At 47.7% G+C, this 27,621-nt stretch overlaps 1 protein-coding gene across 9 annotated transcripts in view; it reads left to right on the top strand.

Moving 5' to 3' along the window:
• Positions 1-27,621, top strand: part of PCGF5 (polycomb group ring finger 5) — a 351,904-nt gene that overhangs the window by 287,334 nt on the left and 36,949 nt on the right. For all 9 annotated transcript variants that reach the window (XM_063961666.1, XM_063961667.1, XM_063961665.1 and 6 more), the window contains one exon: positions 9,513-9,658. In XM_063961666.1, the coding sequence (XP_063817736.1) occupies positions 9,513-9,658 (146 nt within the window). The remainder of the gene's footprint in view (positions 1-9,512; positions 9,659-27,621) is intronic.

Here is a 27,621-nt window from a genome sequence, read left to right as displayed (position 1 = left end):
TTTCACCGCTAGTTGGGATTCCGGCGTCGGCATTGTGACTGCTGGGATCCCGACGAACTGCTTCCCAGTGTGACACCACCCTACCTTCTGCTACATTGTGCTTATTAATCACAACATATGATTCCTTGTTTTATTTCTATTTTATAAAGCAGGCTCGTGTTCTGCAGCCTAATAATACTATATTTATGTCACTTTGGAAATATTTACTTATTTAAAAGTAAAATATTGAAAATGTCAGCAGAAGAATGTTTCTCTTTTAGGGAAATAGCAGTTGTTTAGTAGGCGGCCTTAGTACTTTGGCATTATGTAGAGCTTTGAAAACAGTCTGCTTACAAGCATGAAGTTATTATTTTTGCAACTAAAGTATGTGTTGCAGTTATTATTTTATAAATAGACATGTGGTGTAGCTTGTAAGTGTTCCAGTACTTTATAGATATTTGATTCATTTGGTGCCACAGTTGGTTGCATTCAAATTTGTTTATGAGTTTAGTACTGGCACCAACTTTGAACTGCCAGCACTAACTTTCAACCTTTAATTAGGTAATCCTCCATTACCTCTAAACCCATTCATTCCTTAACAGTTATCTGTAGTGAGCCACCAATGACTCCTTTGTTAGACTACTTGACAGAGTGTATAGTTCACACGCCCACTGAAGGAGTAAAGCAGAAAGTAATGGATCTATGACGAGGGGGCAGGGCCAAAATGACTATTCTCCCCAGAGACTCAAACATCATCACATTGCATTGTAAGGGGCGGGACTGTGGTTGCGGGCCTTTAGCGGGGTCTGGCCTCAGATCTGGCAAGTTGGAATAAAAATCTGGTAATGGATGAGAGCAAATGACAATCGACCATTTGCTCCCAAACACTGGAAAATGGACTAAACTTGTTGTTTAGACAATTTGGTTAAATCCGTGATTTAACCAATTTGTATGAATGATAGTGTTGTTCGTTTTCTAGTGTTTGGGAGCAAATGGTCGATTGGCACTGTACTATAATAATACTGTACTATAATTGATCTTTGTGGCGGTATTCTGGAGCCAAGGTGGTTCTGCAGTTAGTTGAGGAGGCAGGAAGATTACTGGTGTGAAAATAGATAGGAGGGTGTCACAGAACTTTGACAGCGGGAGGATTCTTTCAAATACAGACGGAGCATCCCTAAAGTGCGTTGGCATCTTCAGAAGTCATTCCACAACCCCCAGTCCCCCTTTCACTTAAGTTTTAGTAAACAGTTGAAGAGCACCCACACAATATTATTGATTTCCAATATGAATAAACTTGTAATTTAATTTAATGCATTTTCCACACACATATATATAGATATATATATAAAACTTGTGGCATGTTAGGGGAAAAATACTCTGTCACTTGGCACTTATCTGTTCTTCTCCATATCAACCTTATCTTCAGATTTCCTGTTTATCCAATATTCCCTCCATCCCACTGGCCAGCACTGATCATTCTTCTCCACCGCTATCCTCCTCGCTTTCTCCTATCCAACTCTTGTCTTACTTACACTCTCCTCTCTGGCTGAAGGTCTATCTTTTCGCTCTTTCCTTGCACCTCACAATCTCCTGGTCTCTTTTCCCTCTGTGTGTGCTTTAGTCTGCGTACTATGAAAGGCGCAAATTCAACTGTGTTTAGCTCCCAACAAGAAGTATAGCTAGGAGCTAAAATTATTTTCTCTATCGTCCTAGTGGATGCTGGGGTTCCTGAAAGGACCATGGGGAATAGCGGCTCCGCAGGAGACAGGGCACAAAAAGTAAAGCTTTTCCAGATCAGGTGGTGTGCACTGGCTCCTCCCCCTATGACCCTCCTCCAGACTCCAGTTAGATTTTTGTGCCCGGCCGAGAAGGGTGCAATCTAGGTGGCTCTCCTAAAGAGCTGCTTAGAAAAAGTTTAGCTAGGTTTTTTATTTTACAGTGATTCCTGCTGGCAACAGGATCACTGCAGCGAGGGACTGAGGGGAGAAGGAGTCAACTCACCTGCGTGCAGGATGGATTGGCTTCTTGGCTACTGGACATCAAGCTCCAGAGGGACGATCACAGGTACAGCCTGGATGGTCACCGGAGCCGCGCCGCCGGCCCCCTTCGCAGATGCTGAAGTCAGAAGAGGTCCAGAATCGGCGGCTGAAGACTCCTGCAGTCTTCTAAAGGTAGCGCACAGCACTGCAGCTGTGCGCCATTTTCCTCTCAGCACACTTCACACGCGGTCACTGAGGGTGCAGGGCGCTGGGGGGGGGCGCCCTGGGAGGCAAATGTAACCTATATAAAGGCTAAAAATACCTCACATATAGCCCCCAGAGGCTATATGGAGATATTTAACCCCTGCCTGATTTCTCTAAATAGCGGGAGACGAGCCCGCCAGAAAAGGGGCGGGGCCTATCTCCTCAGCACACGGCGCCATTTCCTCTCACAGCTCCGCTGGTCAGGACGGCTCCCAAGTCTCTCCCCTGCACTGCACTACAGAAACAGGGTAAAACAGAGAGGGGGGGCAAATTTATGGCGATATTTTGATATAACAAAGCAGCTATAAGGGAGCACTTATTATAAGGCTATCCCTGATATATATATAGCGCTTTTGGTGTGTGCTGGCAAACTCTCCCTCTGTCTCCCCAAAGGGCTAGTGGGTCCTGTCTTCGTTAGGAGCATTCCCTGTGTGTCTGCTGTGTGTCGGTACGTGTGTGTCGACATGTATGAGGACGATATTGGCGTGGAGGCGGAGCAATTGCCAAATATGAGGATGTCACCCCCTAGGGAGTCGACACCAGAATGGATGCCTTTATTTATGGAACTACGGGATAGTGTCAACACGCTAAAGCAGTCGTTTGACGACATGAGACGGCCGGACAATCAATTAGTGCCTGTCCAGGCGACTCAAACACCGTCAGGGGCTGTGAAACGCCCTTTGCCTCAGTCGGTCGACACAGACCCAGACACAGGCACTGACTCCAGTGGTGACGGTGACGAATCAACCGTATTTTCCAGTAGGGCCACACGTTATATGATTTTGGCAATGAAGGAGGCGTTACATTTAGCTGATACTACAGGTACCACTAAACAGGGTATTATGTGGGGTGTGAAAAAACTACCTATAGTTTTTCCTGAATCAGAAGAATTAAATGACGTGTGTTATGAAGCGTGGGTTGCCCCTGATAAAAAGCTGATAATTTCAAAGAAATTATTGGCATTATACCCTTTCCCGCCAGAGGTTAGGGAGCGCTGGGAAACACCTCCTAGGGTGGACAAGGCGCTAACACGCTTATCTAAACAAGTGGCGTTACCCTCTCCTGAGACGGCCGCACTTAAAGATCCGTCAGATAGGAGGATGGAAAATATCCAAAAAAGTATATACACACATGCAGGTGTTATACTACGACCAGCTATAGCGACTGCCTGGATGTGCAGTGCTGGGGTAGTTTGGTCAGAGTCCCTGATTGAAAATATTGATACCCTGGACAGGGACAATATTTTACTGTCGTTAGAACAAATAAAGGATGCATTTCTTTATATGCGTGATGCACAGAGGGATATCTGCACACTGGCATCACGGGTAAGTGCTATGTCCATTTCGGCCAGAAGAGCTTTATGGACGCGACAGTGGACAGGCGATGCGGATTCAAAACGGCATATGGAAGTTTTGCAGTATAAAGGGGAGGAGTTATTTGGAGTCGGTCTATCAGATTTGGTGGCCACGGCTACAGCCGGGAAATCCACCTTTCTACCTCAAGTCACTCCCCAACAGAAAAAGGCACCGACCTTTCAACCGCAGCCCTTTCGTTCCTTTAAAAATAAGAGAGCAAAGGGCTATTCATATCTGCCACGAGGCAGAGGTCGAGGGAAGAGACAGCAACAGGCAGCTCCTTCCCAGGAACAGAAGCCCTCCCCGGCTTCTACAAAAGCCTCAGCATGACGCTGGGGCTTCTCAAGCGGACTCGGGGACGGTGGGGGGTCGTCTCAAAAATTACAGCGCGCAGTGGGCTCACTCGCAAGTAGATCCCTGGATCCTGCAGATAATATCTCAGGGGTACAGGTTGGAATTAGAGACAGATCCACCTCGCCGTTTCCTGAAGTCTGCTTTACCAACGTCCCCCTCCGAAAGGGAGACGGTTTTGGAAGCCATTCACAAGCTGTACTCTCAGCAGGTGATAGTCAAGGTACCTCTTCTACAACAATGGAAGGGGTATTATTCCACTCTTTTTGTGGTACCGAAGCCGGATGGCTCGGTAAGGCCTATTCTAAATCTGAAGTCCTTGAACCTGTACATAAAGAAGTTCAAGTTCAAGATGGAGTCACTCAGAGCAGTGATAGCGAACCTGGAAGAGGGGGACTTTATGGTATCCTTGGACATCAAGGATGCGTATCTCCACGTTCCAATTTACCCCTCACACCAGGGGTACCTCAGGTTCGTTGTACAAAACTGTCACTATCAGTTTCAGACGCTGCCGTTCGGATTGTCCACGGCACCTCGGGTCTTTACAAAGGTAATGGCCGAGATGATGATTCTTCTTCGAAGAAAAGGCATATTAATTATCCCATACTTGGACGATCTCCTAATAAGGGCAAGGTCCAGAGAACAGCTAGACATGGGATTAGCACTGTCTCAAGAAGTGCTAAAACAGCACGGGTGGATTCTGAATATTCCAAAATCCCAGTTAATGCCGACAACTCGTCTGCTGTTCCTAGGGATGATTCTGGACACGGTTCAGAAAAAGGTTTTTCTCCCGGAGGAAAAAGCCAAGGAGTTATCCGAGCTTGTCAGGAACCTCCTAAAACCAGGAAAGGTGTCTGTACATCAATGCACAAGAGTCCTGGGAAAAATGGTGGCTTCTTACGAAGCAATTCCATTCGGCAGATTCCACGCAAGAATTTTCCAAAGGGATCTGTTGGACAAATGGTCAGGGTCGCATCTTCAGATGCACCTACGGATAACCCTGTCTCCAAGGACAAGGGTGTCTCTTCTGTGGTGGTTGCAGAGTCCTCATCTATTGGAGGGCCGCAGATTCGGCATACAGGATTGGATCCTGGTGACCACGGACGCCAGCCTGAGAGGCTGGGGAGCAGTCACACAAGGAAGAAACTTCCAGGGAGTATGGACGAGCCTGGAAACGTCTCTTCACATAAACATTCTGGAACTAAGAGCAATATACAATGCTCTAAGCCAGGCAGAACCTCTGCTTCAAGGAAAACCGGTGTTGATCCAGTCGGACAACATCACGGCAGTCGCCCATGTGAACAGACAGGGCGGCACAAGAAGCAGGAGTGCAATGGCAGAAGCTGCAAGGATTGTTCGCTGGGCAGAGAATCATGTGATAGCACTGTCAGCAGTGTTCATCCCGGGAGTGGACAACTGGGAAGCAGACTTCCTCAGCAGACACGATCTTCACCCGGGAGAGTGGGGACTTCATCCAGAAGTCTTCCACATGCTGGTAACCCGTTGGGAAAGACCAATGGTGGACATGATGGCGTCTCGCCTCAACAAAAAACTGGACAGGTATTGCGCCAGGTCAAGAGATCCGCAGGCAATAGCTGTGGACGCGCTGGTAACGCCTTGGGTGTACCAGTCGGTGTATGTGTTTCCTCCTCTGCCTCTCATACCAAAAGTATTGAGAATTATACGGCAAAGAGGCGTAAGAACGATACTAGTGGTTCCGGATTGGCCAAGAAGGACTTGGTACCCGGAACTTCAAGAGATGATCACGGAAGATCCGTGGCCTCTACCTCTAAGGAGGGACTTGCTTCAGCAGGGTCCCTGTCTGTTTCAAGACTTACCGCGGCTGCGTTTGACGGCATGGCGGTTGAACGCCGGATCCTAAAGGAAAAAGGCATGCCGGAAGAAGTCATTCCTACTTTGATTAAAGCAAGGAAGGAAGTAACCATGCAACATTATCACCGAATTTGGCGAAAATATGTTGCGTGGTGCGAAGATCGGAGTGCTCCGATGGAGGAATTTCAACTGGGTCGATTCCTACATTTCCTGCAATCAGGATTGTCTATGGGTCTCAAATTGGGATCTATTAAGGTTCAAATTTCGGCCCTGTCGATTTTCTTTCAAAAAGAATTGGCTTCAGTCCCTGAAGTCCAGACCTTTGTTAAGGGAGTGCTGCATATACAGCCTCCTGTGGTGCCTCCAGTGGCACCGTGGGATCTCAATGTGGTTTTGGACTTTCTAAAATCTCATTGGTTTGAACCACTAAAAAAGGTGGATTTGAAATATCTCACATGGAAAGTGACCATGCTTCTAGCCCTGGCTTCGGCCAGGAGAGTGTCAGAACTGGCAGCTTTATCTTACAAAAGCCCATATCTGATTTTCCATTCGGACAGGGCAGAACTGCGGACTCGTCCGCATTTTCTCCCTAAGGTGGTGTCAGCATTTCATCTGAACCAGCCTATTGTAGTGCCTGCGGCTACAAGTGACTTGGAGGACTCCAAGTTACTGGACGTTGTCAGAGCATTAAAAATATATATTGCAAGGACAGCTGGAGTCAGAAAATCTGACTCGTTGTTTATATTGTATGCACCCAACAAGATGGGTGCTCCTGCGTCTAAGCAGACGATTGCTCGTTGGATCTGTAGCACAATCCAACTTGCACATTCTGTGGCAGGCCTGCCACAGCCTAAATCTGTAAAGGCCCACTCCACAAGGAAGGTGGGCTCATCTTGGGCGGCTGCCCGAGGGGTCTCGGCATTACAACTCTGCCGAGCAGCTACGTGGTCAGGGGAGAACACGTTTGTAAAATTTTACAAATTTGATACTCTGGCTAAGGAGGACCTGGAGTTCTCTCATTCGGTGCTGCAGAGTCATCCGCACTCTCCCGCCCGTTTGGGAGCTTTGGTATAATCCCCATGGTCCTTTCAGGAACCCCAGCATCCACTAGGACGATAGAGAAAATAAGATTTTACTTACCGATAAATCTATTTCTCGGAGTCCGTAGTGGATGCTGGGCGCCCATCCCAAGTGCGGATTATCTGCAATAATTGTACATAGTTATTGTTAACTAATTCGGGTTATTGTTGAAAGAAGCCATTATTTCAGAGGCTCCGCTGTTATCATACTGTTAACTGGGTTTAGATCACAAGTTGTACGGTGTGATTGGTGTGGCTGGTATGAGTCTTACCCGGGATTCAAAATCCTCCCTTATTGTGTACGCTCGTCCGGGCACAGTACCTAACTGGAGTCTGGAGGAGGGTCATAGGGGGAGGAGCCAGTGCACACCACCTGATCTGGAAAAGCTTTACTTTTTGTGCCCTGTCTCCTGCGGAGCCGCTATTCCCCATGGTCCTTTCAGGAACCCCAGCATCCACTACGGACTCCGAGAAATAGATTTATCGGTAAGTAAAATCTTATTATTATTCTTTAGTTATATGGCGCCACATGGGATCCGCAATGCCCAATTACAGAGTACATAAATAAAACAAGAAAACAGTGACTTACAATTCAAGACAATATAGGACAAGTACAGGGTGAATAAAACATATCTATGTCAACAGATGACACTGAAATGAGTATCAGGACATCAGAAAACAGGGATTTAGTGCCGTCAAAGGGAGTACTGAAAAGAAAAACGGTTAAGTAAGAGACTGAAAAGCACATGAGGGAAGATGACCCTGCTCATTAAAGCTTACATTCTAAAGGGGAGGGGCACACAGACAGGGGTCACACAGATGGGGTGGAAAGTGAGCGTGGGCCACACAGGCTTAGGATGAGAGATGTCTGGGTTTGGTGAAGAAGTGTGTCTTGAGAAGCCGTTTGAAGTTTTGTAGAGAGATGAAGAGTCTGAGGAAGAGAGGTAGAAATTTCCACAGAAAGGGAGCAGCACGTGAAAAATCTTGGAGGTTGGAGTGGAAGGAGGTAATCAGTAGGCAAAGGAGGCAGCGTGCATTAGCAGAGCGAAGAGAACAGCCAGGAGAGTAAAGGGAGATAAGGTCAAATATGTAAATGGGAAAGGTGTGTATGAAGGCTTTGTAAGTGGATGTGAGAAGCTTAAAATGGATTCTGAGGAGGTAGGGAAGCCAGTGAAGGTCTTGTAAGAGAGGGAAGGTGTATGTAGTACGCTTGGTGAGGAAGATGAGCCGCACAGCAAATTAATTTGGTCTCCCCAAAAGCAGTATTTGCACAAGGGCTGCTTCTATCTGTTGGCAACACAGACAGCGTGTGGGTTCTGTTTTGCCCTCCCCTACAGTAGGCTCTCAGGGGTCTGGATTACTCTGTTAATTTGTTTTGTTATTATTATATTTTTTTCAGTGGGGTGTTGGGTGCAGTGAGGCTCCAAGCCAGTGATGCCTAAGCCCCTTTGATACCATAATCGGACTCTGATCTCGACATCTGTGACTTGCTATACTTGATATTAAAATATACTACTAATGCTTCCAAGTGTTTTTCCACAAAATAGTATAACAATGTAAACCAGCGACCACTGACGCATAGATCTAATTGAATTAGTAGTAGAATGCAGCTGACAACTGGTAATTATGGGAAGTGCAGAACATGCAGCAGTAGTGGATAATGCTGGAACAGGTATATTTGAAAAGTAATACTAGTCAAGTCTGTTGAAAAATGATAAAACATGACAATAAATTCAGTCTCTTTCTGTAAATATATAACAGAATAGAGAAGCACTCCTGGCTAATGAGCATAAATTATTCAAACTTCCTTTTAATGTAATAGATAAGCATACATAATATTTTGGCGCAAAAAGTAAAAAAAAATATTTTAATTAAAATACTAATATTATTTGCGTAGAGGTTGTGTTACTGGCATGTATATTTAGTAGTGTATGAATCTTGTTTTCGTTAAATTGTAGAAATCGTTGCTTAATATGATCATAAACATTTAAGGGAGAAAAAATTACTTTAATATGATTGAATTAAATTTATAGCATCATCTAAAGCAAAAGCCTGTTTGAGAGAAGAAGTTATTGACATAAATGCACTTTTGGCAATTAAACCAATAAAAGCACACATTCAGGTTGAGAGCTGTTTTTTTTACTCAGGGTATTCAACTGCGGGCATTTTCGCACGTTTTTTTAAATCCATTTGTGAATCCATTTTCTTTCTTTTCTTTTTTTTTGTCGAATTGGCATGGGCGAATATTGCACCAAAAACGTGTGAAAACGCCCGCAAATTCGCCAAAACACATGTATCGCCGATACACGTGGTTTTCACCAGTGCCAGATTTTTCGACCAATCGGAAAAACAGCACAAGCATTGAACAAGTCGATTGTAAATCCGACGTAAAAACGGGCGAAAAGTGCTGTTTTTTCGACTGGTCGAAAAAACGTCCCTAATTGCATACCCCCAATGTCATTGTTTCCCTTTTGTCTGTTAAAATGCAGCCATGATGTCCTCAGAATATTTCACTAACAAAAGAGGAGGTAAATTAATTCCCAGGTGTTTTAGAGCGGGCCTGCCACCTGTTCATAATGTTAGTCCATTTTACACTGAGCATTGAAGGGTTGGGAAATTTCCAAACAAAAGGCTGTCGTTGCAGCTTCATATGTGTTTTTGTTTTATAGATGGGCTTCCAAGTAATAAAAGATTTAAGGATGATGCAGAAGAAAATGATGATGACAACAGAGACTACCACAGAAGCGACCCACAGATCGCCATCTGCCTTGACTGTCTACGTAATAATGGCCAGTCTGGCGATAATGCAGTTAAGGTAACCCTACTATTTTACACAGTTGAATTGAAACACTTTACAGTATTAGACAAAACAAGTTATTTCTCTAACGTCCTAGTGGATGCTGGGGACTCCGTAAGGACCATGGGGAATAGACTGGGCACTCTAAGAAAGAATTTAGTTCCTGGTGTGCACTGGCTCCTCCCTCTATGCCCCTCCTCCAGACCTCAGTTTGAATCTGTGCCCGGACGAGCTGGGTGCTGTTCAGTGAGCACTCCTGAGCTTGCTAATAAGAAAGTATTTTGTTAGGTTTTTTATTTTCAGGGAGCTCTGCTGGCAACAGACACCCTGCATCGTGGGACTGAGGGGAGAGAAGCAGCCCTACTCTCTGCAGATAGGTCCTGCTTCTTAGGCTACTGGACACCATTAGCTCCAGAGGGATCGTACACAGGATCTCACCCTTTGTCGTCCGATCCCGGAGTCGCGCCGCCGCCCCCCTCGCATAGCCGGAAGACAGAAGCCGGGTGAAAGAAGCAAGAAGACTTCGAAATTGGCGGCAGAAGACTCCAGTCTTCACTGAGGTAGCGCACAGCACTGCAGCTGTGCGCCATTGCTCCCACACTACACCCACATACTCCGGTCACTGTAGGGCGTAGGGGGTGGCGCCCTGGGCAGCAATTAGGACCTCTTGGAAAAAGTTGGACATATATACAGTTGGGCACTGTATATATGTATGAGCCCCCGCCATAACTTTGTACATAAACGCGGGACAGAAGCATGCCGCTGAGGGGGAGGGGCTTCTTCCTCAGCACTCACCAGCGCCATTTTTTCTCCACAGCTCCGCTGAGAGGAAGCTCCCCAGGCTCTCCCCTGCAGATTCACGGTAGAAGAGGGTAAAAAGAGAGGGGGGGCACATAAATTAGGCGCAAAAACATAATATACAGCAGCTACTGGGTTAACACTAAGTTACTGTGTGATTCCTGGGTCATATAGCGCTGCGGTGTGTGCTGGCATACTCTCTCTCTGTCTCTCCAAAGGGCCTTGTGGGGGAACTGTCTTCAAAAAGAGTTTGTGTCGACATGTTTGACGAAGAAGGCTATGTGGAAGCAGAGCGGGAGCAAATGAATGTGGTGTCTCCGCCGACGGCGCCGACACCTGATTGGATGGATATGTGGAAGGTTTTAAATGATAATGTTAATTCCTTGCATAAAAGGTTGGATAAAGCGGAAACCTTAGGACAGTCGGGGTCTCAGCCCATGCCTGATCCTATGTCGCAGAGGCCGTCAGGGTCTCAGAAGCGCCCACTATCCCAAATTGTTGACACAGATACCGACATGGATTCTGACTCCAGTGTCGATTACGATGATGCAAAGTTACAGCCTAAATTGGCTAAATCCATCCGTTATATGATTATAGCAATTAAGGATGTGTTGCACATCACAGAGGAAACCCCAGTCCCTGACAAGAGGGTTCATATGTATGGGGAAAAAAGGCAGGTGGTGACCTTTCCCCCTTCGCATGAGCTAAATGAGTTATGTGAAAAGGCTTGGGAATCTCCAGATAAAAAACTGCAGATTTCCAAACGGATGCTTATGGCGTATCCTTTCCCGCCAACGGACAGGTTACGCTGGGAATCCTCCCCTAGGGTGGACAAAGCTTTAACACGCTTATCCAAGAGGGTAGCCCTGCCGTCACAGGATACGGCCACCCTAAAAGATGCTGCGGATAGAAATCAAGAGGGTACCCTGAAGTCCATTTATACACATTCAGGTACCTTACTAAGGCCGGCAATTGCGTCGGCCTGGGTGTGTAGTGCTGTAGCAGCATGGACGGATACCTTATCTGAGGAACTTGATACCTTAGACAAGGATACTATATTAATGACCCTGGGGCATATAAAAGACGCTGTCCTATATATGAGAGATGCTCAAAGAGACATTAGCCTACTGGGCTCTAGAATAAATGCAATGTCGATTTCTGCCAGAAGGGTCCTGTGGACTCGGCAATGGACAGGTGATGCCGACTCAAAAAGGCACATGGAGGTTTTACCTTACAAGGGTGAGGAACTGTTTGGGGAGGGTCTCTCGGACCTGGTTTCCACAGCTACTGCTGGAAAGTCAAATTTTTTGCCATATGTTCCCTCACAACCTAAGAAAGCACCGTATTACCAAATGCAGTCCTTTCGATCACAAAAAGGCAAGAAAGTCCAAGGTGCGTCCTTTCTTGCCAGAGGCAGGGGCAGAGGAAGGAAGCTGCACAACACAGCTAGTTCCCAGGAACAGAAGTCCTCCCCGGCTTCCACTAAATCCACCGCATGACGCTGGGGCTCCACAGGCGGAGCTAGGCTCGGGGGGGGGGGTGGGGGGGTGGGCGCGCGTCTCCGAAATTTAAGCCACAAGTGGGTTCACTCCCAGGTTGATCCCTGGGCGATAGAGATTGTGTCTCAGGGATACAAGCTGGAATTCGAAGAGATGCCCCCTCACCGATACCTCAAAGCGGCCATGCCAGCTTCCCCCTTAGAGAGGGAAATAGTGTTAGCTGCAATTCACAAATTGTATCTTCAGCAGGTGGTGGTCAAGGTTCCCCTCCTTCAACAAGGAAAGGGTTATTATTCGACCATGTTTGTGGTACCGAAACCGGACGGTTCGGTCAGACCCATATTGAATTTAAAATCCCTGAACATTTATCTGAAAAGATTCAAGTTCAAAATGGAATCGCTCAGAGCGGTCATTGCAAGTCTGGAAGAGGGGGATTTTATGGTGTCTCTGGACATCAAGGATGCTTACTTGCATGTCCCCATTTATCCACCTCATCAGGAGTACCTCAGATTTGTGGTACAGGACTGTCATTACCAATTCCAGACGTTGCCGTTTGGGCTCTCCACGGCACCAAGAATATTTACCAAGGTAATGGCAGAAATGATGGTGCTCCTTCGAAAGCAAGGAGTCACAATTATCCCATACTTGGACGATCTCCTCATAAAGGCGAGGTCCAGAGAGCAATTGCTAATCAGCGTAGCACACTCTCAGGAAGTGTTGCAACAGCACGGCTGGATTCTGAATATTCCAAAGTCGCAGCTGACTCCTACTACGCGTCTGCCTTTTCTGGGCATGATTCTGGACACGGACCAGAAGAAGGTGTTTCTCCCGGCGGAGAAGGCTCAAGAGCTCGTGACTCTAGTCAGAGACCTCTTAAAACCGAAACAGGTGTCGGTGCATCGCTGCACGCGAGTCCTGGGAAAGATGGTGGCATCATACGAAGCCATTCCCTTCGGCAGGTTCCATGCGAGGATTTTTCAGTGGGATCTGTTGGACAAGTGGTCCGGATCGCATCTTCAGATGCATCGGCTGATCACCCTGTCCCCGAGGGCCAGGGTGTCTCTTCTGTGGTGGCTGCAGAGTGCTCACCTTCTCGAGGGCCGCAGGTTCGGCATACAGGACTGGGTCCTGGTGACAACGGATGCGAGCCTCCGAGGATGGGGGGCAGTCACTCAGGGAAGAAACTTCCAAGGGTTGTGGACAAGTCAGGAGGCTTGTCTGCACATTAATATCCTGGAACTAAGGGCCATATACAACGCCCTGAGTCAAGCGGAGCCTCTGCTTCGCAACCAACCGGTGCTGATTCAGTCAGACAACATCACCGCAGTGGCTCATGTAAACCGCCAGGGTGGCACAAGAAGCAGAGTGGCGATGGCAGAAGCCACCAGGATTCTCCGTTGGGCGGAGAATCACGTGCAAGCACTGTCAGCAGTGTTAATTCCGGGAGTGGACAACTGGGAAGCAGACTTCCTCAGCAGGCACGACCTCCACCCGGGAGAGTGGGGACTTTATCACGAAGTCTTCAGTCAGATTACAAATCGATGGGAACTGCCACAGGTGGACATGATGGCGTCCCGTCTCAACAAAAAGCTACAAAGGTATTGCGCCAGGTCAAGAGACCCTCAGGCGATAGCTGTGGACGCCCTGGTAACACCGTGGGTGTTCCAGTCGGTCTATGTGTTTCCTCCTCTTCCTCTCATACCCAAGGTGCTGAGAATAGTAAGAAAAAGAGGAGTGAGAACAATACTCATTGTTCCAGATTGGCCAAGAAGGACTTGGTACCCGGAACTGCAAGAAATGCTCACAGAGGACCCATGGCCTCTGCTTCTCAGACAGGACCTGTTGCAACAGGGGCCCTGTCTGTTCCAAGACTTACCGCGGCTGCGTTTGACGGCATGGCAGTTGAACGCAGTATCCTAGCGGAAAAAGGCATTCCGGATTATGTTATTCCTACGCTGATAAAGGCTAGGAAGGACGTGACAGCGAAACACTATCACCGTATATGGCGAAAATATGTTGCCTGGTGTGAGGCCAGGAAGGCCCCTACAGAGGAATTCCAGCTGGGCCGGTTCCTGCACTATAAAGGTCCAGCTTTCGTCCCTATCCATTTTCTTTCAAAAGGAACTGGCTTCTCTTCCTGAAGTTCAGACGTTTGTTAAGGGAGTGCTGCATATTCGGCCCCCTTTTGTGCCACCAGTGGCACCTTGGGATCTCAACGTGGTGTTGGGTTTCCTGAAATCCCACTGGTTTGAGCCACTTAAGACCGTGGAGCTAAAGTATCTCACGTGGAAGGTGGTCATGTTATTGGCCTTAGCTTCGGCTAGGCGTGTGTCAGAATTGGCGGCTTTGTCATGTAAAAGCCCCTATCTGGTTTTCCATATGGACAGGGCAGAATTACGGACTCGTCCGCAATTTCTGCCGAAAGTGGTGTCATCTTTTCATTTGAACCAACCTATTGTGGTGCCTGCGGCTACTCGTGACTTGGAGGATTCCAAGTTGCTTGATGTAGTCAGGGCTTTGAAGATCTATGTAGCCAGGACGGCTGGAGTCAGGAAGACTGACTTGCTGTTTATCCTGTATGCATCCAACAAGCTGGGTGCTCCTGCTTCAAAGCAAACTATTGCTCGCTGGATCTGTAGCACGATTCAGCAGGCTCATTCTGCGGCTGGATTGCCGCATCCAAAATCAGTGAAAGCCCATTCCACAAGGAAAGTGGGCTCTTCTTGGGCGGCTGCCCGAGGGGTCTCGGCATTACAGCTTTGCCGAGCAGCTACTTGGTCGGGTTCAAACACATTTGCTAAGTTCTACAAGTTTGTTACCCTGGCTGAGGAGGACTTTGTGTTTGCCCATTCGGTGCTGCAGAGTCATCCGCACTCTCCCGCCCGTTTGGGAGCTTTGGTATAATCCCCATGGTCCTTACGGAGTCCCCAGCATCCACTAGGACGTTAGAGAAAATAAGATTTTACTCACCGGTAAATCTATTTCTCGTAGTCCGTAGTGGATGCTGGGCGCCCGTCCCAAGTGCGGACTTCTTCTGCAATACTTGTATATAGTTATTGCTTAATTAAGGGTTATGTTATGGTTGCATCAGGTTTGTCTGATGCTCTGTTGTTGTTCATACTGTTGACTGGGTATGTTATCACAAGTTATACGGTGTGATTGGTGTGGCTGGTATGAGTCTTACCCTGGATTCCAAAATCCTTTCCTTGTAATGTCAGCTCTTCCGGGCACAGTTTCCTTAACTGAGGTCTGGAGGAGGGGCATAGAGGGAGGAGCCAGTGCACACCAGTAGTACTAAATCTTTCTTAGAGTGCCCAGTCTCCTGCGGAGCCCGTCTATTCCCCATGGTCCTTACGAGTCCCCAGCATCCACTACGGACTACAAGAAATAGATTTACCGGTGAGTAAAATCTTATTTTTACAGGCACTTTATTATTAAGTATACATTAAATGTTAAGCTTCACTGTTTTACTTCTGTTTTACTAACTACCCATCCCTACGCCAAATTTCTGTCAAGCTTCCACGCATATTTTATAATATTATTATATGATATCCATAAGAAATCGTGGATTATTCACTTATCACCACTATTATATACAGTACACTATCTGTATGCCCCCTCCATCATCCTCACACTCCTACATGATTCCTCTCCAGTACATTCCTTATGCTCTAACTCCTCAAAAAGATTATTCCCCTCCTTCCAACTTTACAGTACTGTCAATCCCTTTCTGCGTCATCCCCTCTAGGCAGTGCTCATATTTTCTTTATCATCCACTAGGGGTCACTGGAGTACTCTTGGGATATGGACGGGGTTCCGTAGGAACAGCACTGAATATTTAAATCTAGAACACTCCACCCCTCCATATCCCCGAGCACCTCTCAGTGTTTTTTCTGTGCTCGAAGTAGTAACAGCTCTGTGGCTCAGGTCACAATTACTTTGAATATTTTTATTTTTAAATTTCATACATCCCTTTCCCCCTTCCAAAAGGCAGGGTCAGGGATAGTGCAGCTGCTGATAGCAGCAGGGGCGTGTCGGGCCTCTCTGAAAGAGCTCCCTCACAGCCACACATATCTCCTGCTCAGGCTGGCCGGCGCTTACTAAGAAGCCCCGTCGGAGCCTCATCACAGACCGTTTCCAGACTCGGTACAACTATTGCAGGTATGTGAGGGGTGAGAACGGGGCGGTCAGCTTCCGCTGCCGCCCCGACGTGTGGAGGAAGGCGCTGGTTTTTCTTTCGGCTGACTGCGGCCGCAGCGGCTCCTGCCGCCGGGTAACGTAGCCGCTCAACTGCTCTGGCCGCCGGGTCTCAGCTCCGGCGCTTCTTACAGCCCATCTGCTCCCCGCGTCTGGTCCGGCCGCCGCTTCTCCCAATGTTCCGCCCGCCGCTTGTATCCGCTGCGGCCCGGTAGTCATAGCGCTAACACGCGCTCCCAGTCTTCCAGGTCCCGGCGCAGGGGTGCCCGATGCCCGGCCCGCACTGCACGCTATGAGCAGATGCGAGGGGGGGGGAGAAGGGACAGCAGCAACATCAGGCTGTAGATAGTATGCACACATTTATATATATATATATATATATATATATATATAAAATGATGTTTATGCTGGCAGGGAGACTGTTTATAAGATCAGTATGGAATGCACTGTGATTATATGTTTAAGCATGGCAGCCATTTTAACCATGCTTCCTGTGTCTTCCTGCTGTGATTCCAGAATGTTCCAGTACTACATCGCTACTCCACCGGAGGCGCAGGGGTGTTAGTGGGAATTTGGGATCACATTTCATAGTACTGGCCACGTGTACTGCGCTTGGCCAGATATATATACAGAGACACCTTACTGCTATTTTACTGAGTCGTGCAAGTGTCTGTTTTTTGTGTATTGTATTGTCTGTCGCCATAATGAGTAAGGCACCAGCAAAAACTAAAAAGCATAATTGCAAAGTCTGTAGCAGTGTGTTACCGAATGGATCTACCACATGTACAGTATGTTTTGTGGATCCGGTTCAGAATACCATTTCTGCTCCAGTTTACAACCAATGTCCTCACCGGACCCTCTGTGGGGTATGTTAGTAAATGTACTAGATAGGTTACAATCAGAATTGACCGCCGCTCGTCAGGAGCGGGAAACGGCAAGATCTGAGTCTAGGGTGAGACCGCCAGAACTACCGGAGGCGTCTCAGCCTTGCGTAAGGTCCAAATCCATTTTTGGGTAAACGGGATAAATTTCATATGTCTTATGATTTTCCAGTTTCTGCTATGTTGCATTCTGACGATTCCATGCCAGACCTCACGGAACAAGATCAGGGTGAGGAGGGCGAAGTGGAGTCAGATGGCGAGGATTTTAACAGTTCCGGCATTGATGATCTCATCAGAGCGGTACGTCTGTCTCTGAGGTTTCCTGAAACTGAGGAGCCTCTCACAAATGATCAGGTCGTATTTACGAAACGACGGAAAACGCCAATAAGTTTTCCTGTGTCGGAATCTCTTAATCAGATGTTAGTAGAAACACGACAGAATCCAGATAAACGGTTTTCTATACCTCGCAGATTTAAGTCTAGTTATCCGTTTCCAGACTCGGTAACGTGTACATGGGAGAATCCACCAATAGTTGATTCCTCAGTGTCCAAGCTTACCAAGAAATTAACCATACCAGTGCCAGCAGCTACTACGCTTAAGAAACTATGCTAAAATCCATGTATGTAGCAGCAGGTTACAGAACTCAAATCTGCTTTACATGACAAAAACCTGATACTACTTGTAAATCAAATGAGTGAGGCTGTAGAGTATCTCTGTACAGCGTCTACTGACGTCTGTCAGCTCACTTCTCGTATTTCATCGTCGCTAGTAACGGCACGAAGAGCACTCTGGCTGCGGGCTTATCATGCGGAGGCAGAGGTCAAACGAGGTATAGAAGCGTTGCCTTACGATGGCAAGAAGTTGTTTGGTCCTGAATTGGACGCATGGATTGTTGAGGCTACGGGAGGTAAGTCTGTTTTCTTACATTGCCTCCACCGGTATCAAGAAGAAGGTACGCTGGACCTTCGTTCAAATCTTTTAGACCTCAGCCCTTTCGAGGACGTGGCAGAGGAACAGCCACGCCTGCTAGACGTGGTCGAGGACGTGGTTTCCAACAAACCAACACAACTCGCCAGGACGCTAAGGTTACCGACAAGCCAGTGGCATGACGGGCTACCAGCCCATCTCGGTTCTCCGATTGTGGGAGCACGCCTTCAGACGTTCCATTTGGCGTGGTTCCACACATCCGCGGATGGGTGGATCCGCAATTTAGTGTTAAAAGGTTACAAAATAGAGTCGACTGTCTTCCGCCTCTGCGGTTTTTCAAGACAGGATTGCCTCTGTCGGACGACAAGAGGACGGTTCTGCAAATTGCCATCCAGTCCCTACTGGATTCAGTAGTTTTGATTCCGGTCCCTGTACACCAACAGGGTCAGGGTTATTATTCAAGTCTGTTTGTAGTACCGAAGCCGGATGGCTCAGTCAGACCAATATTGAACTTAAAGGGTCTCAATCAGTACGTAACTTACTACAGATTCAAAATGGAGTCTCTGCGTTCGGTGATTGCGGACTAGATCTCAAGGATGCGTACTTACACATTCCAATTTGGCAGCCTCATTAGAAATTCTTACGGTTTGCAATACGCCAGAACCATTACCAGTTTCAGGCTCTACCGTTTGGCCTGTCATCAGCGCCTCGGGTATTCACCAAAGTGATGTCTGTGATGATAGCTCATCTCAGATCCCTGGGAGTGACAATAGTTCCGTATTTAGACGATCTGCTCATCAAAGCTCCGTCTCAACAGATGCTTCTCCAACATGCGCTGCTAACGTACGATGTACTGGTTCACCACGGTTGGATTGTCAACTTCAAGAAATCACATCTAATTCCGTCTCAACGCCTTCAATTCCTAGGTATGATTCTCGATACGGTCAATCAAAGAATTTACCTACCACAGCAGAAAGTACAAATTCTACGCCATCTAGTACAATTAGTGCTCAAGCCACGCACAGTGTCTGTACACTTGTGCATTCGCCTCTTAGGCACAATGGTGGCAGCTCTCGAAGCGCTTCAGTTCGGAAGATTTCACTCGCGTCCATTTCAACTGAATGTGTTCGCCCAGTGGTCGGGCTCGCATCTGCAGATTCACCACAGGGTGAGGTTGTCGCCAAGGGCAAGAGTATCTCTGCTCTGGTGGCTCAAGGAACACAATTTAACCGCAGGTAGACGGTTCGGAGGCTGGAATTGGATAATTCTAACTACGGACGCCAGTCTCAGAGGTTGGGGAGCGGTAATTCAAAATTGTCAGCTCCAGGGTCTCTGGGCGGATCACGAAAAATTGCTGTCTATAAATGTCCTGGAACTCCGCGCAATTTACAATGCGCTACGACAAGCAGTGCACATGCTTCGCTCTCAGCCTGTCCAAGTGCAGTCAGACAATGCGACGGCGGTCGCATACATCAACAAACAAGGAGGAACGAGAAGCCGCATGGCAATGCGGGAAGTAGCTCGAATCCTCAATTGGGCGGAATGCCACCAGGTGATATTGTCGGCCGTGTTCATTCCGGGAGTGGACAACTGGGAAGCGGATTATCTCAGTCGTCGGGATTTTCATCCAGGCGAATGGGCATTAAATCCAGAAGTGTTTCACATGTTGGTTCAGCGATGGGGTTATCCTCAGGTGGACCTGATGGCGTCTCGACACAATCACCAAACGTTCCAGTATGTGTCCAGAACAAGAGATCCAAAGGCAGTGGCGGTGGACGCTCTCACTGTCGCGTGGCCGTACAGTCTTGTGTATCTGTTTCCACCGTTTCCGTTGCTCCCTCTGGTGCTAAAACGGATCAAAAGAGAGTCGGTCACAGTCATACTAGTGGCGCCTCATTGGCCTCGGAGGGGTGGTCTTCTGTTTGCCGGCGGTCGGGCTCCCGGCGCTCAGTATACCGGCGCCGGGAGCCCGACCGCCGGCTTACCGACACTTATTTTCCCTCGTGGGGGTCCACGACCCCCATAGAGGGAGAATAAAATAGTGTGGCGCGCGTAGCGCGCCACCGGGCCCGTAGCGTGGCGAGCGCAGCGAGCCCGCAAGGGGCTCATTTGCGCTCGCCAAGCTGTCGGTAAGCCGGCGGTCGGGCTCCCGGCGCCGGGATGCTGGTCGCCGGGAGCCCGACCGCCGGCCACCCGTAGTGAACCCGCCTCGGAGAGCTTGGTTCTCGGATCTCCGAGGACTACTCGCAGACGATCCTTGGCCGCTCCCACTACGTCCAGACCTGTTACAACAGGGTCCGTTCCTTTACCCCGAGTTAGCGCGGCTGCGTTTGACGGGGTGGCTGTTGAGACCGCCCTCTTAAGAAGAGAGGGCAACCAGATTCGGTTATACCAACCTTGTTACGAGCTAGGAAGCCGGTTACGGCAGCTCATTATTACAGAATATGGCGTGCCTATATAGGTTGGTGTGAAGCTCGGAAGTTTCCGACATCATCTTTCAAGTTATGCCGCCTTTTGTTGTTTCTACAAACAGGGTTAGATGGAGGCCTGCGTTTATCTACACTAAAGGTGCAGGTATCTGCTTTGTCAATTTACTTTCAAAGACGATTGGCTCTATTGCCGTCTATACGCACTTTTCTCCAAGGTGTCCTCAGAGTACAGCCTCCATTCATTCCACCTACAGCACCATGGGACTTGAATCTGGTTTTAGAGTTCTTACAGTCATCATGTTTTGAACCCTTACAGCAAGTGGATATAAAATTTCTCACTTGGAAAACAATTTTTCTTCTAGCCTTAGCTTCGGCAAGGCGTGTTTCGGATTTGGGTGCCTTGTCATGCAAGTCACCGTATTTGGTGTTTCATGATGACAAAGCGGAACTTCGGACGAATCCCGCTTTCTTACCAAAGGTAGTGTCATCTTTTCACATCAATCAACCAATAGTAGTTCCTGTGTTGACGGCACATTCTGGAACTCTGGATGTGGTACGCGCATTACGCGTTTATGTATCCCGAACGTCTTCAGTTCGTAAGACGGATACGTTGGTTGTTCTCTATGATGCTGCCAAGATGGGTTGGCCAGCGTCTAAACAAACCTTATCCAGATGGATAAAACTGACCATACGTCAGGCTTACCTTCATGCTAGGTTACAACCGCCTACGTCAGTAACCGCTCATTCCACACGTTCTGTGGGAACTTCATGGGCAGCTGGTCGGGGAGCTTCTACGACGCAGCTTTGCCGTGCGGCTACATGGTCTTCAGTGCACACGTTTGTGCGCTTTTACAAGTTTGATACGTTTGCGGCATCAGCATCTAGCTTTGGCCGCCTAGTGTTACAAGTGCCAAACAGCTCTCCCGCCCACGGGGGAAGCTTTGGTACGTCCCAAGAGTACTCCAGTGACCCCTAGTGGATGATAAAGAAAATAGGATTTTGGTACTTACCAGGTAAATCCTTTTCTTTGAATCCATAGGGGGCACTGGACGCCCACCCAGAGCAGTTTTACCTAGTTGTGGTGAGTTCTGAGGATCTTATGGTAACACACTTTCACCGACTGGTTAAAATTACAAGTGCTGGTTAGGGTGTCAACTGTTTAGTTGTCAGTAACGTTATGTGTCAACTTCATTATTGTCCGTTATGTTATATGTAATACTCCATTGTCAACCTCTCTATAGTTCCTGTTCGGCTCAGTAAAAAACACTGAGAGGTGCTCGGGGATATGGAGGGGTGGAGTGTTCTAGATTTAAATATTCAGTGCTGTTCCTACGGAAGCCCGTCCATATCCCAAGAGTACTCCAGTGCCCCCTATGGATTCAAAGAAAAGGATTTACCTGGTAAGTACCAAAATCCTATTATCGTGCCCGTTATCGCCATCCTGTCTCTCTTATCACACTACACCATCTTTTACTTTTCATCAATCACAAAATGTAACCCCCCCAATCACAAAATTTATATGAACTCCCCAGTCCTTAGCCACTGTTAACCCCTATTTCTGCAGAGGGGTACACTGGTATTCCACAGGGAATAACATCGGGGTGTAGAGTTGGATCTTGATCCGAGGCACAAACAGGCTAAAGCTTTGACTGTTCCCAGGATGCACTGCACCGCCTCCAGGCACTGTAGCTCAGTTTGTAAGTTGGTGCCTGCAGTGCAGGCAGCTAACAGGGAGGGCTGGGTTAGCAGGGGCGTAGGGAGGGCAGTTCCGGTGGAGCGCAAGCTCCAGGTGCTGGAAACATCAGAGGGAGCCTGGCATAGTCTGCAAAGCAGGGAGGCGCTCTCCCTGCTCTGCTGCTTTTGCTGCCGGCTGCCGCTACGCCTGTCACACTGCATGACAAGCAGCGGCGCCGGCAGTACAGGGATGGGAGGGGGAATTAGATAATATATGAATTACTGTGAGAGCAGCAGCAGCGGGGGAAGTCCCTGCATCTCACTTCGAGCCTCAGTCTCCTCCTCCCTGATCTCAGCAATGGGAGTCAGAAGATCATGTGCCGAGCTGTGATTGGAGGAGCTCGGCACATGCTGATTAGAAGAGTCCCTGAATGGAGGAGCTTTCACATGCTCCTCTGACCCCTGGAACACGGAGGGTCTCACTCACAGCATGGCCCCTGTCTGTGAGTATTAAGCCTGCCTCCTCTGTCTCCACAGTAGCTGCTCCTGTCTCATAGCTCCTGCCTCACTCTGTCACCTCTCTATGCAGCTTCTGTCTCTCTCACTCCTACTGTACATGCTTCATTCTTTCAATGTAAAGTCTGTGCACAGTTTCCGCCCCCTCACTGCCCATCATCTGCCCCCTCTCTCCCCAACATCTGCCCCCCTTGCTCTCTTTCCCCTGAATCCGATCCCCCTCCTCTCTCTGGCCAGCATCTACCCCTCCCCCCCCTCCTTTCTCTCTCTGTCCAGCATCTTTTCCCCGCCCACCTTTCTCTCTCTGGCCAGCATCTGTCCCCCCTTTCTCTGGCCAGCATCTCCCCCCCCCCCTCCTTTCTCTCTCTGGCCAGCATCTGTCCCCCCTCCTTTCTCTCTCTGGCCAGCATCTGTCCCCACTCCTTTCTCTCTTTGGCCAGCATCTGTCCCCCCTCTCTCCCAGCATATACCAGCAGGCGGGATGACGCTATCGGTATACTGTATGCTGGTATATCATACCGCACCTCACCAAACACCCAGCTTACTACTTTCATACGTATTGCTCTGCAGCCATAGACCAGTATAGGTGATTTTTTTTTTCCTGTAGGGGACATTGTGTGCACTGGCGTTTCTATAATGGGTGCAGTATGTGCGGTGCACACGGGCCCCTGACTCCAGAGGGGGCCCGCACCGCACACAATGCACTCATTTTAAAAGTCCAGCGCCGGCTTCCGCAGCGCTATTTGAACTCTGTGAAAATGGCTCAGTGGCCATTTTCACGGAGTTCTGCGCATGCGCAGTAGAGAAATCTCAGTAAAAATGGCCGCCGCGACATTTTCGCGGAGATCTGCGCAGTAGCGTCTGAGCCCTCTAGAGCTCAGACTCTACAGTGCTCCGGGCAGAGAGGAGGGGGCCCGAACGGAGGAGGATGAACACGGGCCTCCTCCTCTCTTAAAACACCCCTGATTGTGTGAGTGCTTTTATTTGTATATAAGGGGGGGAAGGGGCACCTTGATGTGAGCTTGCTCCGGGAGCCATGGCTCCACGCTACACCTCAGTGCATTAGGCAGCCCTGAGAAGAGCTTTTCTGACAAGAAAGAAGACTTCAAGGGCCGCAGCATAGGCACTTGGTGCTATATGTCATGCTAACATATCGTGCTGCGGCTCCCTCACCTCCCCCAGCAGCGCTGTATACTCCCGCGCCCTGGTTGCTGGGTACTTACAGAAAAAGGCGCTCCAGTCTCATCAGGAACACATACCACCACTGCTCTCCTGGATCGCATGTCCGCACGATAGGGAGAGGAGGTAAGAGGGTCCCCCAGGCGGGATCCACCGAAAATGCGATCTGGTCGCGGTCTCCGGAGACAGACTGCGCCGCTGGCGTGGACACTGTGACTGTGCAGGGACCCCACTATATCCATCAGGCAAGGAGCACAGGTTGGATTTACTAAAATATTTTTATTACAGGCTCTATAGTACCCAGTTGTGAAGTCCAGCAGAGGGGATAAGGCACTGACCTGTAGACCCTCCCCCATCCCCAGGCGCCATCTACAGCAGATGTTCCCGCCCTGGAGCTGCAACTCTCTCTCTCCCTCACTACCTGTCAGCATTTGGGCGCCATTACTCAGAGCTGCGCTTATTCTGGGACTGCTGGGCACTGTCTCCTCTGTAAAGCCGCCTGCCTTATCAGCGCTGTGCATTTACAGGACACTGTATTCTACATGTCCTTTAGACAGTGTTGGTTAAGAACAAGTGCATAACTACAGAAATATTTAGTACAAGTATTCTGTGATATACATCCAGTATTTACTGTGCATTGTTATATCTGTATACATACATAGCTTTACGTAGTATTGCTAGTCCAGTGCAGTTTTATTGTTGTTTGTAATAATTTCTGCATTGTAAATGTGACTGTGTGTGCCTATTGCTGCTGTGTGGTTCATATTCCGTGTATCTCACACATATTGCTATCCCTACATTTTGTACCCTGAAGGGGGCTAAGTGCAGCAGGGTCCTATATATATATATATATATATATATATATGTGTGTGTGTGTGTATATATATATATATATTTATTATATAGATTGTAAGCTTGCGAGCAGGGCCTTCCTACCTCTATGTCTGTCTGTCTTTGCCCAGTTTTGTTCTATAACTGTTGTTCTAATTGTAAAGCGCAACGAAATATGCTGCGCTATATAAGAAACTGCTAATAAATAAATAATAAATAAATATAGTGTTTCACAGGATATACTGTTTGGAATTGTTCTCTGTGTATTTCAGTCACCACTTAAATCGTCTGTTTGTGATTTGCATTGCAATCACACTCCACAGGGGATTTTTGTCAGGTACTGTGTCTGGCTATATTGTACTGTTACGCCTTAGGGCTACATTCGACAATAATGTCTGTGTCACAGGGCAGGAGATCAGTGGCTGATCCTGCATAATGCAGTGCTGACGCTGCAGATTTATCTGAGGAAAATATTCCTGCTGAGGGTCCAGGTTTTGGGAGTTCTGTACTCCTCGGTCAGCCTGCAGCACCGGTGGCACACATTGGGCTGCTTTTTCTATTTTACTGACTACGCTGGTAACGAGACTTGCACCCCAGTGGGACTTCCTGTTTCTGTACAATCACATATTGTCCCTGTTGCAAATCCACCATGGGTGGATACTCTGTCGACTCAGTTACAGCAGTTAAATCAGACTTTGGTCAAAAAAAGCCTGACCCTCGCCCTCCTAGGACCAAAGGATCATCTAAGCGGGCCATTTCTTCCTCACAATCCACACGTAAAGGATATTTCTTCCGATGAAGATGGCGTATATACTGACCCATCAGACACTGATGCAGACGTTTCTGATGGGGAATCTACAACACAGATGGATGTTCCTGACCTCTTGGAGGCTATCAAACTGATTCTTCAAATTGATGATGAACCTGAACCTCCAGATATGTCTAAGAAACCTGATAAGTTCAAACGTCAGAAGGTTACTAAATTAGTTTTGCTACATTCTGACCATTTAGTTGACATACATCAGGAATCCTGGGAGTTTCCAGGAAATAAATTCTCTCTGTCTAAAAAGATGTTAGCTTGTTATCCCCTCGTTGCAGAGTTAAGTGAAAATTGGGAAACACCGCCACCGGTGGACTCGCATGTCTCACGTCTGGTGGTGTCTTCTACTCTGCCTGTCACTACCGTCACCTCTCTGAAGGAACCGACGGATAAGCGTGTGGAGGGTTGCTTGAAGTCTATTTACACTCTTGTGGGTGCTGTACATAGAGGCGGCCTCTGATGCAGGTGTGCTGGCGGCCAAAGCGTCTACTACGTTCATTAGGTTCTATGCCTTTGATACTTCCGCCTCCCAGGATGCTATCTTTGGACGCCGGGTTCTTGTGCCCGCTACATTGCGTCCCCTCCCTTGAGGAACTGCTTTAGGACATCCCCGATGTTATTCCCTGTGGAATACCAGTGTACACCACTGCAAAAAAGTAGATTTATGGTAAGACTTCCATTGTTAAATCTCTTTCTGCGAGGTACACTGGATTCTACAGGGCGCCCACCCTGACGCTCTTAGCTTCTTTGGGTTTGTCATGGCATTAGCCGCTGGTACCTTCTCCTGTCGTGAGAATGTGGTTCTCTGTGGCTACTAACTACTATCGTCTCTATTACCTGCTACTGCATTGGACTGGTGCCTGGAGGCGAGGATATAGAAAAGGCGGTACAGTGCATCCTGGGAACAGTCAAAGCTTTAGCCTGTTGGTGCCTCGGATCAAGATCCAACTCTGCACCCCAATGTTATTCCCTGTGGAATCCAGTGTACCTCGCAGAAAGACATTTAACAACGGTAAGACTTACCATAAATCTCCTTTTCCTACACATTAATAACTCAACTCTTCCATCATTAACCCCTGTATCGATCACTATTAACAGATCCTTAGTCGCAAGTCATCTTATCATTAACACCCTCATCCTTTATTATCAACCCCTTCATCAGTATACCCCACCCTCCTTCACTCTATCACACTGACTAAAAAAGTACCTTCTCATACTGTTACCAGTTGAGTTCTTCTGTTTCACCTTTGGGTCCAAGCCCATTTGATAAGAAAGTAATTGCTCAGTCCTTCTTTAAGCAAGTCTCAGGCACTTCAGAATGAATGACCATGCTGGACGTCAATACATGTCAGTGGTCAGTGCAGAGAACTCACTACAGATATCTATGCTGATGCGTATACTGTGCCTTCTCCAAGTGTCCATGGCACAGCTCCATTTAAAGGAGGACAAACACCCTGATTCCCACACTCACCGAGAGGATTGGCACCATGGCCTAATTTTTAGGAGCCCAGGTTAAAAAGAATGTGCACAATTCAACAATACCCTTTTTTGGATGTGTGCACCTCACCTCTAAACAATGGCAGGAATACTTATCGGATTTACTGTTAAACAGTACAGTTACTGTATCTACAGTTTTATTACATCATTCACAGACTAGACCCCAATGTTTGACAGTGATGAGTGTTCTGTGTGCTAGTAACAGCATAACTATTTATGGCCTTCAGTCTTTAGTGCTTAGTTTGCAGATTAGTGGTGTACTGTAGGTTCATTTCCTGTTATAAAAAAAAGGACATCAATAAAAAAAGAAATATTTTACTTACAGGTACACTGACCTGTTCTTAATAAAATATGTCTTCTTTTATTATTGCTTTTATTGATTGATTGATTGATTGATTGATTTTACTAAATGTCTGCTTCTATTGAAAATGGTGTTGGTTTCTTTTTAGAAAGTCAGTAGAAGCTTTTAGTCACATTTCACACAGTCCTATCCCCAGCGTACAGATAACCACATTATACACTAGAGAAACAATAAGGACTGCAGTCTGTAAATGGTACATCCAGCAGAGTAAAACCTGTAGAATAAGGAGATTAGAAAAAAGCAGAGGCTCTGTGGAAAACATCTGGTTTGTTTCTTTTACACCACTATGGGGGGTATTCAATTAGGGACATTTTTTGGCCTATGTGAAAAAAACACTTCGCTATTTTTTCAGGGCAAATGGGGATTCGCCCC

Source organism: Pseudophryne corroboree, chromosome 3 (assembly GCF_028390025.1).
Source record: "Pseudophryne corroboree isolate aPseCor3 chromosome 3, aPseCor3.hap2, whole genome shotgun sequence".
In the NCBI taxonomy this organism is placed as follows: Eukaryota; Metazoa; Chordata; class Amphibia; order Anura; family Myobatrachidae; genus Pseudophryne; species Pseudophryne corroboree.
Note: the sequence above shows the minus strand (reverse complement) of the source record. Positions and strands in the feature narration are given on the sequence as shown.